The sequence below is a fragment of the Epinephelus fuscoguttatus genome, linkage group LG12 (assembly GCF_011397635.1).
Source record: "Epinephelus fuscoguttatus linkage group LG12, E.fuscoguttatus.final_Chr_v1".
NCBI lineage: Eukaryota > Metazoa > Chordata > Actinopteri > Perciformes > Serranidae > Epinephelus > Epinephelus fuscoguttatus.
In genome coordinates, this window is record NC_064763.1 from 44,141,163 (window position 1) to 44,158,022 (window position 16,860).

Here is a 16,860-nt window from a genome sequence, read left to right on the forward strand (position 1 = left end):
TATATGATATACTTAACACCTGTAAATCTTTAGAAGACATAGAGACCAATCAGATTTTCAGCCATGCTTAAATTTAAAGATGTCAGCATGTGTGGAGGAGAGGAATAGTTCAAACTGTATTCCTTTTCTTAAAATGCACTAACTTACCTGTGTTCTTCTTGGTATAATAAAAATAAATCATTAGGTGCATGATTTAAAAAAAACAATTTTGAAAATACATAAAATGACAAATTTTCATTCTGTTTATTCTGCCTTTTATTGAACATCATTAGTCCTCAATGTCACATTCGGTGTATGCCAAGTACCCTCGTTTGTCAACAATCTTCTCACAAAAGATCCACATGTCTTCCATTTTGTAGAACTTGAATTTAAATGGCTCCAGGATTGCGACTTTCTCCATGTCATCAACCATGGATCTTACTGCTGCACAGCCTCCGCCAGTTCCTCTTCTCCCACTGTGATCACACTGGGAGACTCCACCTTGTCTGAAAACAAGTGCTGGTTTGTTGGATCAGTATCAGCCACCGATATTAGCAAAAAACGTGCATCGGATCGGACTGCATGGAAAAATGCCGATCCCAGAACTCCGATCCAGTTTTTCACAGGATCCGATCCAGGTTTTCCGGCCAGCCCAGCGCTCCACGATTCAAGCAGTCCATTCCAGTGATCCGCTCCAGCTCTTACTATCAATCCACCAGGCCAACATGCAGACGGCAGACACACACACACAGAGGGTAGGAAGAGTAGCGGTCAATTTAGTTAACTGACTATTTGTTTTCTGCTCTGGTTTTTTGAGAGTGATATTTTTATTTGGTTTACACTCTTACTGTTTAAGTAAAGAGCACTGATGGCATTGTTTTGGGCACAATTAGTGAAACTGGAGCCATGGATGGACTATTGCTTGATTAAACAGTTGTACAATATTGTGTGTGGTTTTTTGTTCCCTCTGTTGGTCCCAGGAAACAGCAGCACCAGGCTGGCACTGACACTACTAAAATAACTGAAAAGGAAAGGCTGCATTGATTGTTAAATGTCAACAATGTCTTGTGGTGTCAATCTATTTTTTATTTATTAGGGGGCCAAAGCACAAGTGTGTGGAGTCTTGCTGCTATTTTAATTTCAGTGTTAGACATTTTAAAGATTTCTTGTGTTGATTTATTTTCTATTTATTAAGGGGCCAAAGCAGCCAAAACAAACCAGCTATATTTTTTATTTAATGTTAATGTTCAAGTTTAAAGTTTGTTTATTTAACCCTGTTAACAATAAACAGGTCAGTTTCTCATACCAACTGTTGTGGATCATTCTAACTAACCCGATTAAGTAGTTGTTCTTGTTAGAGTAATATTGCTTGATCAAACCTTTTCTAACATGACTGACAACAAAATAAGTGAATATGTATAATACGTGCTTGGATCGGTATCGGTATCGGCCAAAACTCAAGGCTGTAATATCGGTATTGGATTGGAAGTGGAAAAAGCTGGATCGGGACATCCCTAGACGAAAATGCCGGAGTCGTTGTGGAGACGCACAAAAAGTTTGTTATTTCCGGGCCTGATGCTGGAGGCAGCCTGAGAGAGGAGCCTGCACCAGAAGTGGCCTCATGCTGGAGGTCAATGCAGCGTCTATGTATATATAGGCTCATTGGAGATGAACTGCGCCTCGCCTGGAAAGTAGACGAGAGCAGGCGGCTGCAGCGGGGCGGTGACATAAAGCTGCGGTGAAGTCGGACAGTTTCCAGCAGCCTTCAGTCCGTACAGGAAGTCACAGACACACTAACATCCTGTCTGGAATGATGTCAGTTCATTAAAAAAGTGATCAGACCCATATATCAGTTTGTTTCAGTCTCCAGTTGTTTTAATTATGATAGATTAATTTATTAAACTACTTTACAGGTGATCTGTAATTTATGTTCACGGTTCATGAACTCTGCTGTAAATCAGCATCATATCAGTTTGACCTGTCCCCTCAACTACACAGGCTGAATACACTGTGTCTGACTGTAAGCTTCATATTTGATACAAGACAACAGCTTTCATTAAGGCTCAGTCAGACACAGTCAGGGCTTCACATCTGTACACATGTTAGTTTAAGAGTCCTCACATCCCACTGACCACCAGTCTCTGTGCTGCTAAATACTTCAATAATTAAAACAGTCCAGTGTTATTACACAGTAGACTCTGTATAGTTTATGATGAATGTATTCAGTCTGTGACGACTAAACTTCACCATCAGTCACATGTGTTTTCTTTCACACAATACACCTTCAAATCAGACAAATACAATCTTAATCTCTGAAATTCAACAAAAGTGAAAAGTTTATCTAAAATGTCATCTTGTTGAGTCGACATCTGAACCAATCAGCTGTTAGATCAAGTGAGAGCCAGGCGGTGCAGTCGGTGGAGAGCAGCTGCAGCGTCCATATGCTTAAATAAACTATTTCAAACTGTATAAAAACTCTCTCATCCCATTCTCATGATTTTTAAAAAGAAACATAATCATGTGTTCACACGGACAGAAGAAGAAACAAAGCAGTTAATCAATCTACGAATTAAAAATGAGTCTCTTCATTCTTGTTCCTCTTATCCTGTGAAACATGACAGCTTTGTCAGCAGTGCAAGCGAAGCGTCTGTCTGTATCCATGGTAACATCTGCTGCCTTCTTCCGGTAGAGTGGCGAGAGCATCCCATGGTTTGGCTTCTCTTTTATACACTTCCCCTTAAAGGGATAGTGCACCCCAAAATGAAAGTTCAGCCATTATCTACTCACCCATATGCCGAGGGAGGCTCAGGTGAAGTTTTAGAGTCCTCACATCACTTGCAGAGATCCAAGGGGAGAGGAGGTAGCAACACAACTCCACCTAATGGAGGCTGACGGCGCCCCAGATTCAAACGTCCAAAAACACATCATTGAAACCACAAAATATCTCCATACTGCTCGTCCGTAGTGATCCAAGTGTCCTGAAGCCCCGACATAAAAAGTTGTTTGGAAAAACCTCATTTGAACTCTGTTTTTAGCCTCATTGTAGCCTGTAGCTCTGACTGCCTCTCTGGGCACCGCTCTCACATGTGTGCGCTTGCGTGAGACCGTGAGACATGGGCACCGCCTTCATGTGTGTTCACGTGCTTTCGCTGGTCTTGCACGCAAGCACACACACGTGAACACGTGAACTGATTTATGTTTATTTCTGTTTGTTTATCTTGTCTTTACGTGATGTCACAGCCCCCACACAGAAACATATTTTTATTATTATCAATATTGTTGTTATGATGTGATGTGATGACGTCAGTCTGAGGAGTAGAAAATAAGGAACTTTATATCAAAACAAAACATCGTCGTACTGATCAATCAGTGTGATTGATACTCTGCTCTGACTGGCTGACGGTCGCTCTGTCATCACACTGATTATTGATTTTAATTCAGTCATTACTGATAACTAATGTCAGTCAAACTAACTCAGTGCTTTTATTCTGAAGGTCTCAGGTCTGTTCAGTGTTACTGATCCACTGACATCACACTTTATTGATCTGCGCACACAAATCAATTATTTATTTATTTATTTATTCACTGACTGATCAGATTATTGATGATCTGATTCATAGTATCTGTCAGGTGATTCACTGATGAATTACTGATGAATTTTATGTTGACAGGTTTGGCTCATATTTTAGCTTATTGATCAGATATTGATGATCAGAAGAAAGCTGTTTTAAAAAAAATCTTGTTTGTTTTATTTTATTTTATTTTTTTTAAATGAGGCCTCTGTGAATCAGAAACTGTTCTACTGATCAGATATTGATCGAGTTTAGATGTTTTTGTTTCTTGTGAAGATAACCGCCCCCGAACAGAATCATCCAATTAGCCACACGGACGCTACCAGGATCGTCCAATCACAGGCGACGCTCTGCCTCGTTTCACTTGACTGACAGGCTCTCTAGCCAACGGCAGCGCGCCTGCGCAGCTGGCAGTGTAGTGGGGGGCGGGGCAAAGCACCGCTTTGGCAGCACAGCGGAAGAAAATGGCGGCCGTGGCTGCAGAGCCAGGAGCTGCGGCGGTTCCGACAACAACAATAACCGCGGCGACGAACGACGAGGGCCCGTCAGAACCGGGCCCGACCGGCCCGAGACTACCGGGAGCCCCGTTGGAAATCGAGGGGCCGCCTGTGGAGCCGCTTGTCCACCGGGTGGAGGATGGTGGGGACGGGGAGGAGCGCCGCCATGACAGGCCGGAGCTGGAGCCCGCGGCGGGAACAGCGCTCTCTGATGACGCCGTTAACGATGAACGGATCGATACTTTCCCGGTGGACCTGATCAGCATGGACCGGTTCTCTCCCGGAGTACCGGCGGATCCAGAGGGCGGCGGGAACGTGTCGGTGCAGGCGGCGTACCGCAGCATCCTGGCGGAACCCTCCGCCGTCTTCCTGCACTCCTTCCCGGCTCCCCCTCCCGTCACCGAGGCCGGACTGTCTCTGGCGGAACCGGCGGAACCGACCACCAACGTGACGACGGATCGGACCGAGACCGCGGGCCGAGACAGAGGCTACACGGCTCCGGCCCAACCGGAGCTGAGGTCCGGCCCGGCGGAGGACGGTACCGCTGACCGGCTGTCGGTCTCGGACGGCCAGGACCCGAAGCCGGGGTACGGGAAGAACTCAGCGGGGACCGAAGAGCTGCCGGGCGGCGGCCCGCGGGACTCCTCCCCGCCCTGCAGGTCTCCGAAGAGGCGGCTAGCGGCGGACGGTTCCGCCGGGGAAGACTCCTCTCGGCCGGAGCCCGTTGTCGGTGCTCCGCCGCTCGGCTCCGGGCCGGATCTGAGTCCTGGGTCCGAGGTCCGGGTCTCTCTGGACCACGTCATCGATGACGCGCTGGTGGTGTCCTTCCGGCGGGGTGAGAAGGTGTTCTCCGGGGTCCTGATGGATGTTTCAAAAAGGTAAAACTTTATCAATAACATGATCGATGAATGTAATCAGTTGTCAATAATATATTTAATAATGTGATCAGATATCAATTTCTTTAATAATGTTATCAGTTATCAATAATAGCATTGATTAATGTGATCAGTTTAATGTGATCAGTAATATAGGCCTGACAGGTGATGTTAATTAAGTATTGATCAATAACATGATCGATTAATGTAACCAGTTATCAATAATATCTTTAATAATGGGATCAGTTATCAATACTACCTTCAGTAATGTGATCATTTATCAATAATGCCTTTAATAATGTGATCAGGTATCAATAATACCTTCAGTAATGTGATCAGTTATCAATACTAAAGGTAAGGGTAAAGTCCCACTGATTGTCACACACCTGAGTGTGTGAAATTTCTTCTCCGCATTTGACCCATCCCCTGAGGGAGCGGTGAGCAGCAGCTCGGGAATCATGTGGTGATCTAACCCCCCAATTCCAACCCCTGATGCTGAGTGTCAAGCAGTGTCAAGCAGGGAGGCAATGGGTCCCATTTTTACAGTCTTTGGTATGACCCGGCCAGGGATCGAACCCACGACCTCCCAGTCTCAGGGCGGACACTCTACCACTAGGCCACTGAGCTACCTTCAGTAATGTGATCGTTTATCAATAATGCCTTTAATAATGTGATCAGATATCAATAATTCCTTCCACAAATTCCACATTACTATTTATCCCTGATTAATGAATCTTTTTTTTATAACATTATTATTGATTCCTAATTAAAGGGATAGTCCAACCAAAAATGAAAATTCAGCCATTATCTACTCACTCATATGCCGATGGAGGCCCTGGTGAAGTTTTGAGTCCTCACATCACTTGGGGAGATGAGCGGGTGGAGCAGCTAGCACACCTAATGGCTGATGGCGCCCCAGACTAACGTCCAAGAACACAAAATTGAATCCACAAATTATCTCCATACTGCTCATCCGTAGTGATCCAAGTGTGCTGCAGCCGCGACATAAAAAGTTGTTTAGAAAAACGTCATATGAACTCTGGTTTTAGCCTCACTGTAGCCTGTAGCTCTGACTGCTTCTCTGTGCTCCGCACTCACGTGTGCACGCCTGCGCGACACCAGCGAAAGCATGAGCTTTGCTCACCCGTGTTTACATCACGTGACACGTGCACTGCAGGGAGAGACAACAGTAACCACAGAGCTAAAAGATAATTTGCACTACGGTCTTTTAGCAAAGGACAGCCCAACATGTCTGAAGACTTTGAAATTGAGGAGGAACAGCATTTCTTTGTTGAGCCGTATTTGTTTGAGCCCGACTATACGGACGGAAATCTGGACGAAGCAGCCGCCGCAGCTCATGAGCCTAACCCTCAGCCAGCCGCAGAATACCAGAGTCGAGCACTGGAAACCTGGTGGTGTAGTTGTTTCAAATGCAAAGCAATGCTAATGGATGAGGAAAGTCTTTGCTGCTCACACTGGGAATTGGCGATGCCTGCATTTGAGAATCTGGACATCAGTACTGACGAGACTGCTGCTCTTCAGAGACCGTGCATCACTGATCACCCTGAGCGTGCACATGTGAGCGCGGAGCACAGAGAAGCAGTCAGAGCTACAGGCTACAGTGAGGCTAAAAACAGTTCAAATGACGTTTTTCCAAATAACTTTTTATGTCGCGGCTGCAGCACACTTCGATCACTACAGACGAGCAGTATGGAGATATTTTGTGGATTCAATTTTGTGTTCTTGGACGAAGTCTGGGGTGCCGTCTACCATTAGGTGTGCTAGCCGCTCCACCTGCTGATTTCCACAAGTGATGTGTGGACTCTAAAACTTCACCAGGGCCTCCATCGGCATATGGGTGAGTAGATAATGTCTGAATTTTCATTTTTGGGTGCACTATTCCTTTAATGAATCTTTTTATTATTGATCCCTAATTAATGTATCTTTTTTATAACATTACTATTGATCCCGATTAATGAATCTTTTATATAACATTACTATTGATCCCTGATTAATTAATCTTTTTTATAACATTATTATTGATCCCTATTTATTGAATCTTTTTTATAACAATATTTTTGATCCCTGATTACTGAATGTGTTGGTCAAACAGTGACAGCAGCAGCAGGATGTCCTTTTCTATTTACAGCAATTTTTCCTCATCACAGTGACAATAGTCAGTACAACAATTCAGTTCATACACCAGAGCACACAATAATAAACAATAATAAACAGTCAGTGCTAATCAATATAACTCAGAGACAGTATGTTATTGATCAGTGTGATCGTTCAGAGACAGAAGCAGTTTTGTTCAAACTGGACTGAAACATTAATCTGAATATTTGTGAGGAATTTTTTTTTTCACACCAACCGATGTTTGTTTGTGTTTACTCTGACGAATGTTCAGACTCCGCCATGCTGTCGTTGATTCATCGTTGTTTTACTGTGATGAATCCACACTGAGGTCTACACACCGCAGATGGCGGCATTATTCCACATGTGTGTTAATGTGGATAAAAGTCATGATGTGGGCACACTTCCTTTGGGCGGAGCCTCATCACTGAATGTGATGTGTTTGTTAATATGGAACTTAAAGCTTACTTAGTGTTTCCTGTGGAACACGCCGCAGTGGACGAGGAGTAATGTTGAAATAAGAAGTAAACAATTTGTCTCCTCGTATCACTGCACAAACTAAACAAGGCATTGTCTGAGCGGCAGAGACGAGCAGCGAACGTTTCACTAATCGCTTTGTTGTACGTCACCTCCAGTAAAGAACCTAGGAAGACAACAGAAGTGGTGACGTCTCTTGTCTGATGTGGTGCACGCAGCTGAGAGCGGCGTCCTTTGTTTACATGACGAAACAGAAGTGCATAAACGCCACAATAATAATAATATAAATAACCAGTGCCAATTCATCAGTCAATAAAAATGTGTATGTGAGTGGGGCATAAGCACATACAGCGACCCACCGTCCAACACTGGCACACCGTGAGGACGGAAACAGAGGGCACGGCTAAAACCAGCCGCCGGCCATTTGACCAGCTGAGTGTCAGGTGACACCATCAGCTGGCTTGAGTCAAGCTCAGACAGGCCAGGTCACACCACTGACACTTTTCTCTGTAACGTTCTGAAGGGGTTTTGTCTCGTCACCAATCTTTGGTCTGAACTGGACTTTATGTGTCACATATCATCAGTTACTAAACATCAGAATCCATATTGTTTTATGACGTCACACACACAAAAACAGGGCATTCAGTTTCAAAAGACGTCTTTAAACGCATCAACAAGAAATTATTTTAACAGGATGTTTTTAGTCACAAAAACGATCAGATGTGTTTGTTTTCAGGCATCTTTGAAACATTTAAAAAAAAAAAACAAGTTCAGAGTCTTTGAAACTGAGTTCAGACAAGACTTTGTAAGTTCAGACGAGACTTTGAGTTCAGAGGAGACTTTAGTGCTCAGACAAGACTTTGTGAGTTCAAACAAGACTTTGTGAGTTCAGACAAGACTTGGAGTTCAGATGAAACTTTGTGTGTTCAGATGAGACTTGGAGAGTTCAGACGAGACTTGGAGTTCAGACGAGACTGAGTTCAGATGAAACTTTGAGTTCAGACGAGAGTTCATGTGTTCAGATGAGACTTGGAGAGTTCAGACGAGACTTGGAGTTCAGACTAGACTTTGAGTTCAGACAAAACTTAAGTGTTCAGACGAGACTTTGAGGGTTCAGACGAAACTTTTTGAGTTCAGACGAGACTTTTTGAGTTCAGACGAGACTTTAGTGTTCAGATGAGACTTTGAGGGTTGAGACGAGACTTTGAGTTCAGACGAGACTTTGAGGGTTCACATGAGACTTTGAGGGTTCACATGAGACTTTGAGTGCAGCGAGACCTTGAGAGTTCAGACGAGACTTTGAGGGTTCAGACGAGACTTTTTGAGTTCAGACGAGACTTTGAGTTCAGACAAAACTTAAGTGTTCAGACGAGACTTTGTGTTCAGATGAGAATTTGAGTTCAGACGAGACTTTTTGAGTTCAGATGAGACTTTTTGAGTTCAGACGAGACTTTAGTGTTCAGACGAGACTTTGTGGGTTCAGACGAGATTTTGTGAGTTCAGACTAGACTTTGAGGGTTCACATGAGACCTTGAGTTCAGCGAGACCTTGAGTTCAGCGAGACCTTGAGAGTTCAGATGAGACTTTGAGGGTTCAGACGAGATTTTTTGAGTTCAGACGAGACTTTGAGTTTTCAGGTGAGATCTGAGGTTGTTACGGTGAGTATTGAGACTCTAAGGTTCTCATCCTCTCTCTGTGTTCAGGTTTGGACCGTATGGTATCCCCATCACAGTGTTTCCCAGACGGGACGACGGGAGTCGACCACAGATGTCTGTGCAGCCGCCCCCCTTGAAAAACGCTGACCCATCCACCAAACAGGAAGAGGTCATCGTTAGCCCCACGTCCCCGTCTTCTCCCCATCCTCTCTCCTGGACCTCCAAACTGCCACCACTGTTCCAGGAGGGGGCGCCGTACCCCCCTCCTCTCTTCATCAGGGACACCTACAACCAGGCCTTACCTCAGCCACTGCCACGCAAGATCAAACGGCCAAAGCGGCGTTACCGCTGCGAGGAGCCAACCTCCATCATGAATGCCATCAAGCTCCGCCCCCGCCAGGTGCTGTGCGACAAATGCAAAAGTGTGGTGGCATCAGGTGGGCACAGGGATTCGAGGCGGGGCACAGTGGATCTGAGGAGTGAGGAGGTGTCACGGCGGCGGCGAACAGCCGAGGGGCCAATCTCCTCGGAGGTCAAACGGCTTAGAAGTGATGACAAGGGAGGGCGTACTGCTGCTGACAGACGCTCATCATCAGGGATACGTGTGTCATCTTCATCATCATCTTCCTCTCGCCGTGTCCTGAGGGGCGTGGCTTCATCTTCACCTTCCTCATCCACATCCAGTCGCATGTGTCTGAATCTGAACTCTAAGAAGGTTCTGGCCAAAGGTTCCACGGGCGATCGGTCCAAAGCACGGCAGGTTCTCAAGAAGCTGGCGAGGAGCTCCCAGCCACCACCGCCACATCGCCGGCCCAAAGACCAGAACCAGAACCAGGGTCAAAACCAGGAACGCACCAAGGCCATGACCCGAGCCGCCGCCCTGCAGAACCACAACCAGAAGGTGCACTTCACTCGCCGCCTGCAGCACCTCAGCGGCACCGCCGTCAGCTCGAGTCCTCACACGGTGCTTCCGCCCAGAATGCGCCTCAAACCCCAAAGGTATCGTACCGACGACAGCCAGGCACCCTCCTCCTCCTCATCCCCGCCCAAACAGAGTGCTCGCTTATCGCCTCCCAAACCATTGTTAAGCCCTGCCCCAACAGTGAACTCAGCCCCGCCCGTAGAGCCACCCCCTCCCTCGACCACATCTCCTCCTCCGACTCCCCCCTCCTGTGCAGCCAGTGTTGCCATGGACATGCAGGAGGTCAGCTCTTCTGTGGAGGAGGGGGCGGAGCAGGGACAGGGAAGAGATGATGTGCAGGTAGTGGAGGCTCCTCCCCCCTGCTCCTCCTCCTCAGACTCCTCCCACTCAGAATGCAGTTTCACAGAGACCTTTGACCTCCCCCCTCCAGGAGACCCACCTTCCTCCTCTCCCTCCGCTCCCGCCCCCCCTACCTCCTCCTCGTTAGGGCCTCTGTGTCCCTCCTCTTCCTCTCCTACCGCCCCTCCCCCCAGAGCTGATGGCGAGGAGACGCAGGCCGGCGGCGGAGAGGAGGAGGAAGGTGAACTGAAGAGGCGTCGTAAGTCCTCCACATCCTCCTCCTCCTCCTCATCTTCGTCGTCCTCCTCCGTCTTCTCCAAGTTGGTGTCCAAATGTTCGCTCCCCGATGGTCGGATGGTGTGCGTCGGCGACATCGTCTGGGCAAAGATCTACGGCTTCCCCTGGTGGCCGGCGCGCGTGCTCGGCATAACGGTGTCACGGCGCGGCGACACAGGGCTGGCGGTGCGGCAGGAGGCACGTGTCTCCTGGTTTGGCTCCCCCACTACCTCCTTCCTGCCGCTTACTCAGCTGTCGCCCTTCCTGGAGACCTTCCAGTCACGCTTTGACAGGAAGAGGAAGGGGCCGTACCGTCGTGCCATTGCCGAGGCCGCCAGCGCAGCGAAACAGCTGACACCTGAAGTCCGGGCGCTGCTCACACAGTTTGAGACGTAGCATCAGCTACTGCTGCCAACACCTCCCTTCCTGCCCCGCCCATATAAGGAAGTGGGAGGAGCCTTCCCCCCCCTTTCCTCAGACTGATACCTGTCTGTCTGTCTGAGACGGACGCAAACAGATGGACGGTCCTCACGTTTCTGTTTCCTGTTCTGGTCTTCCCTTTTGGAGAGGAGGGGGCGGGGCCTCTGAATTACCTGTCCGCGTGGGCAGGGCTTACCTCTGTGGTCACCTCCCCAGGTCTTCACAGAGGTCCTCAGTTTCAGGCAGGTGTCAGTCAGCAGCAGCGTTTCCCCTCTCCTCGCCTTCACAGCGCTGTCTGTTTGCTAACTAACCTGATGATGTCATGGTGATATCATCAGTCTGTTTGCCAGGCACAGAGGCTCTATGAAAGACACTGTCCAGTGACATTATGGGTAATGTAGAAAGCAGGATATCTGTTAAAAGGAAATCCTAAACGTCCAGTGTGATTGGCTGAAAGCATCATCAGGATGATGTCACACATTTACATCTTCAAAGATGAACCTATGATTTCAAAGTAAACACTAATTAAGATCCAGATGGTAAAGCTAAGCTAACATTGGCTAAGCTAACAGTGGTCACATCCAGCTGCAGTGATTGATCGATGAGTTCTGATTGGTTTCTGTTAATTATGTTTGTCTGCTGGTGGCGAGGTGAAACGCTGTGACGCTCTGACATGTCACTTCCTTTTGTGCTGGTTGTCATGGTTTCTGCGGGTTCTGCTGAGGGACATCCACAGACTGAAAGTAAAAAAACTGTGAAACACAAAGTGTTGTTCTAACTGAGGCCCGGGGTCCAGATCAGGGTCCAGAGCTGAGTCAGAGCCTGATCATGTGACCAGCTCCGTCTGTTCTGATTGGTACAAACACAGCAACTATTACAGCTTCTGTAATCATGGGTCCCCGTAATCCTGTGCTGATGATGTCATCAGTGTGTGACCCAGCTGTTGATGTCTGATTGATCAGACTGATCAGTGATCAGACGTATTGATCGCTGTGTGTTTGACCCCAGGGCCTCAGTGGATCACCATTAGACTGACAGACGGCAGGTAGGACAGGTAGGACACACTGACTGTTGGACAGGACGGCTGCTCTGCTCTCTGACGATGATGATGATGATGATGATGATGATGCTGATGCTGATGATGAAGGTGGATTTTCCCTCTGTGCTGTGGGACTCAGTTTCCCGTCTGTTTGCAGATCAGAGATCGTGAGCTGAACTCACCTGAGTCTCACCTGTGTCTGTTTTTTTTCTCTCATGTTTTAAATTCTATTAAAAAACTGTCAAACTTTGAATCTTTGAATCGTCGTCATTCTTCTTCTGTGGTGCTGTTACTTGAGCGGTCACGCCGGTGCCTCGCTCAGTGGCACTCCTGCGGCAGAACTCACTCAGATTTTCTCACCTGCAAACAGATGTTTGGTAAACGGGTCACCAGAGCTGTTTTTACCTGGAGTGTCATCAGTGATCAATAATTATAATAATCAATAACCAAATTACATCATCAGACCTGTTCAAAAGTCCACTGAGATTTAATTTAACGAACCAGTGGCTTCAATGTGATTGAAACAGTAATCAGATTAGATTAAACGTGTGACTCAGACTTCAGGTAAAAACAACTCTGTAACCAGAGTGGGAAAATATCAGCTGGGTATAGAGTAATAACTGAAATAATACAGCAGGTACAGAGTAATTACTGAAATAATACAGCAGGTACAGAATAATTACTGAAATAATACAGCAGGTACAGAATAATTACTGAAATAATACAGCAGGAACAGAGTAATAACTGAAATAATACAGCAGGAACAGAGTAATTTATGGAGAATACATAATCAGGTTTAAGAAGGCCTACTGCATTAGGTGAAGTATTATATGTACTCAGGTACCGTCTAAATACTGAATCATCTATTTGATCAGGTTCAGACTATATCCTGAAAGTAGGTGCTGGGTAAATCCTGGGAGGGTGTAATGAGCCTCAGAGGTGAAAGGTCACGGTCCATTCTTAGGCTGTGGTTGGAAAGTCTTTTTTTGCTTGGGAAGGTTCCTAGCTGAGTGAAATGACCCGGAAGTATTTCAGTGGTCACCATGTAAAGAGCCGTTCAAATTCTCTAAACATTAAGGAAAGGAGGTTCAGTGCTTCCTTTCAGATCTCCTTTAGCATAGGATACATCGGACCTTCCTAAGCGATAGGAAAGGACATAATTCCATCCCACAAGTCATTGCGGCAGCAATGTTTACGCACCATTCACAAACTCAAATGATTAGGAAAGAAAAAGCTCAACATGACCGAGAAAGGAAGGAGATCACCATCTAAATTACCACTGTTTATGAAGCATTAAACATCTCATGCCATAACTTGTTCATATATATTTTTTCAACTTTCAACATTATGTTAAACTTAGATGAGAACTATGAACGTTTCGCTACTATTGGTGTACCCTCCGTCCACAGCTTGGTTTAACTTGTTTTATAACAGGATAAACAAATAAACAATGCATCATTTTAATTTTCCGATTTTCGTGTGAATAAGAAAAAACGGAAATCCACGTGCTTTTCCCGTTTTCGTCTTCAAATGGCTAATTGATATAGAAATTAAACCAAAACCAGAATCCTACTTGTTTTTCGCCTTTATTGTTATATCTATTTTATCTGCCCCTACTGCACCTGATATCTGCCCCTACTGCACCTGATATCTGCCCTACTGCACCTGATATCTGCCCTACTGCATCTGATATCTGCCCTACTGCATCTCAATACATTGGCATCGGCTATGCTTATGGCCTAGATAGATAGATGGATGGATGGATGGACGGACGGACGGACGGACAGATGGATGGATGATAGATAGATAGATAGATAGATAGATAGATTCAGGAGTATTATCTGGACCTGCTCTCTGTGTAAAGTGCCCTGAGATGACTTTTGTTGTGATTTGCCGCTATATAAATAAAATTGAATCTAAAGAAATACATAGATAATCAATGAAGTAACGCTGCTGTGCCTCGTGCGTAAATGCACATATACTCGGCGTATCGAGATTTAAATAATCAATGACGTTACTGCTTCCCACTTTGTGTTCCCCTGTACAGTGTTTCCTGCAGAGCTACAGTGGAAGGATCATAACAAAAATACAAAAGACTGTAACGTTAAAAGATATCTGCCTGAGGTTATTAAATACCTGCAGCGAGCACCCCACCCCCACCCCACCCCACCCCGCAGCAGAAACAATAAGCGTGTTTCCCCATAAAGAGGGACGCTATGCACATTTACGCACGAGGCACAGCAGCGTCCCTTTTATTATTAATATTATTATTATTATTATTTATTATTTATCTGTGTATCTGTGCAGTAGGGGCACATCATAGTGATTTAACAATAAAGGCCAAACACAAGTTAATTACTGGTTGTGGACTCATTTCGCCTCCAACTGCCCATTTGAAGAAGAAAATGGAAAAAGCACGTGGATTTCCATTCTTTTTTTATTCACACGGGAAAAACAAAATAATGCATTTAATATTTGTTTATCCTGTTATAAAACAAACAAGTTGAACACAGCTGTGGACGGAGGGACACGCACCGTAACATACGCTCAGTTTGCATCAGTCATTTATTCATTTGAGCGCTGTTGTATTGCCAGCCTTTAGTAATATCATCAATTCATTTTACTGCTTGGGATTCAGACGGGTGAGTGTGAGCAAACATTCTCAATGTGACAATTTCGTTTCAGTTTGTGGCTGGCAGCCTATATTCATTTTTTAATTCAGTTCCGACCTTAGTAATTAAACAATATCTTTCACCATGTTGTCCACGTTTATATATCCTGCATGAAACAACACGATGAGAACGTACGCCCCGTATGTTCTCATCGTGTGCATTTTGTAGTCCATCTTCAGAACACTGTAGTTTCACCACAGCAGACCCAGGTCAATAACATCCGCCGTGGCATGATGACGTAGCTCAGCGTAAGTGCGGTTAGATTTTCTCAGCTCTGCGGTTCTCTTTTCCTAAGTCCTTATGAATTCTCCTACTCATCTTTCCTTGACCTCGTGACGTTTCCCACCGAGGTCAAGGAATAGTAATTAGGAATAGACGATAGGAGGGACTTTCCGACCGCAGCCCAAGTTTCATGTTATCAGCCATGTTAAGGTCAGGTAAACAGGAAGTGGAGTTGAAGGTGAGTTTCATGTGCTCATTCAGGTGAATTCATCCTCAGTAAAAACATGAAACACAAATATAAATATAAATAAGTATCAGACGTTTGTTTTTGAGACGACGACATGCTGAATCCTCTGAGTTATAATTCAATCAGAAATCAACGTCATCAACAACAGAAATCAGTTCATATGAACACAGCAGATGATTAATGATCAGTTAATATTGATCCGCTGATTACTGATCCTTTCATCACTGATGACGTGCAGAGCAGTGCATTATGGGATTGATATAAATGAGCAATGAGTCAGGTTCATGAACGCAGCTCAGCAACGTTCAGCACACAGAGGACCTTGAATGCATCGAGACCAAACCTAGAACAAACAAATAACAACGACATCACAGAGCTGGACAGGAAATAAAATAACAAAATAAAATAGACTAACAAAATTAAAAAAAAAATAAGAAAAATATAATAAAATGAAAAAATAAATAAAAATCAAATACATCAAACAAAATAAAATAATATCAAATAAATAAAATAAAGTAATAAAATGAAAAAAAATAAATGAAATAACATTAAATTAAATGAAAGTTCACTGAGAGAAATAAATATGTGATTTAACAGACAAACGGAGATGTCTTGGTCTTTGATTTAAACACCTGAGTCTCTGCAGTTTGTCCTGAGACGTCTGGAGACACTGTGTCTCCATGTTGAGTCTTGTCTCTGAAGACACTGAGCAGACGTGTCCCTGAGGACATGAGACGTCTGGACGGGTCAGACTGAAAGTCAGAAACCGTTCAGAGTTTTATTCTGAAAGGAACTCTGACAGACAGGAAGTCAGTGAGGAAGTCAGTGAGGACTCAGTTGTCTCATGATAAAGACATTCGTTGAGTCTCCTAAAGACGCACCCAGGGACAAGTTTGTCTAGGTCCTCGTGAGACGACAGTCCTTTTGTCCCTGACATGTTCTGAAGGAGACCGCAGGTGGACTTCAGAGTACATGTCTGTCCTCGTCTGTGTCTCTCTGTCTGTCTCTTTCTCTGTCTCTGTCTGTCTCTTTCTCTGTCTCTGTCTCTGTCTGTCTGTCTGTCTCTTTCTCTGTCTCTGTCTCTGTCTGTCTGTCTGTCTGTCTCTTTCTCTGTCTCTGTTTCTGTCTCTGTCTGTCTGTCTCTTTCTCTGTCTCTGTCTCTGTCTGTCTGTCTTTCTCTCTGTCTGTCTCTGTAGTCCAACAGCTACGGAGAGGAAGTGACTTCAGACACAGCTGTCCTCTGTCTGATGATGTCATCAGTGACACTTGTCTCTCTGTCTCTGTCTCTGCAGTGCGACTCTGAAGAGCTGCTGACGCTGAGATTCCTGTGCTGTGACTGGATGAGAGGTGTCAGCTGATTGATCACACGGACATGAACAATCGATAATTATTTAAATGAAGAGTTTATATTTATAAAATGATGACTTCATCTTTTCTACTGCTTCGTCCAATCAGCAGTCGGGATGACCTGCAGGAGGCAGCGCCCACTGCACCTGAACACACCCTCCACGCACCTGTCAGGTGACCTGTTAGCC

The 16,860-nt window shown here is 45.3% G+C and overlaps 1 protein-coding gene across 2 annotated transcripts; it reads left to right on the forward strand.

Annotated features, from left to right (window-relative positions):
* The first annotated feature begins 3,945 nt into the window (after positions 1-3,945).
* On the forward strand, positions 3,946-16,608 carry pwwp2a (PWWP domain containing 2A). 2 transcript variants are annotated; one of them, XR_007450670.1, is made up of 3 exons: positions 3,946-4,926; positions 9,237-12,852; positions 12,884-16,608. XR_007450670.1 is itself a non-coding variant. In XM_049593012.1 (2 exons), exons 1-2 carry the CDS (start codon positions 4,016-4,018, stop codon positions 11,119-11,121), a joined length of 2,796 nt encoding a protein of 931 aa, XP_049448969.1. In that variant the 5' UTR covers positions 3,946-4,015; the 3' UTR covers positions 11,122-16,608. The 2 variants fall into 2 exon arrangements, 1 of the variants encoding a protein (XP_049448969.1); XM_049593012.1 differs by having other exon boundaries at positions 9,237-16,608.
* The last annotated feature ends 252 nt before the right edge of the window (positions 16,609-16,860 follow it).

What these genes read in the sequence shown, in the direction of transcription:
- pwwp2a (XM_049593012.1), top strand. Translation starts at nt 4,016, where the DNA reads ATGGCGGCCGTGGCTGCAGAGCCAGGAGCTGCGGCGGTTCCGACAACA. An exon ending in CTGATGGATGTTTCAAAAAG is followed by an intron (nt 4,927 to 9,236) that starts GTAAAACTTTAT and finishes CTCTGTGTTCAG; the next exon opens with GTTTGGACCGTATGGTATCC.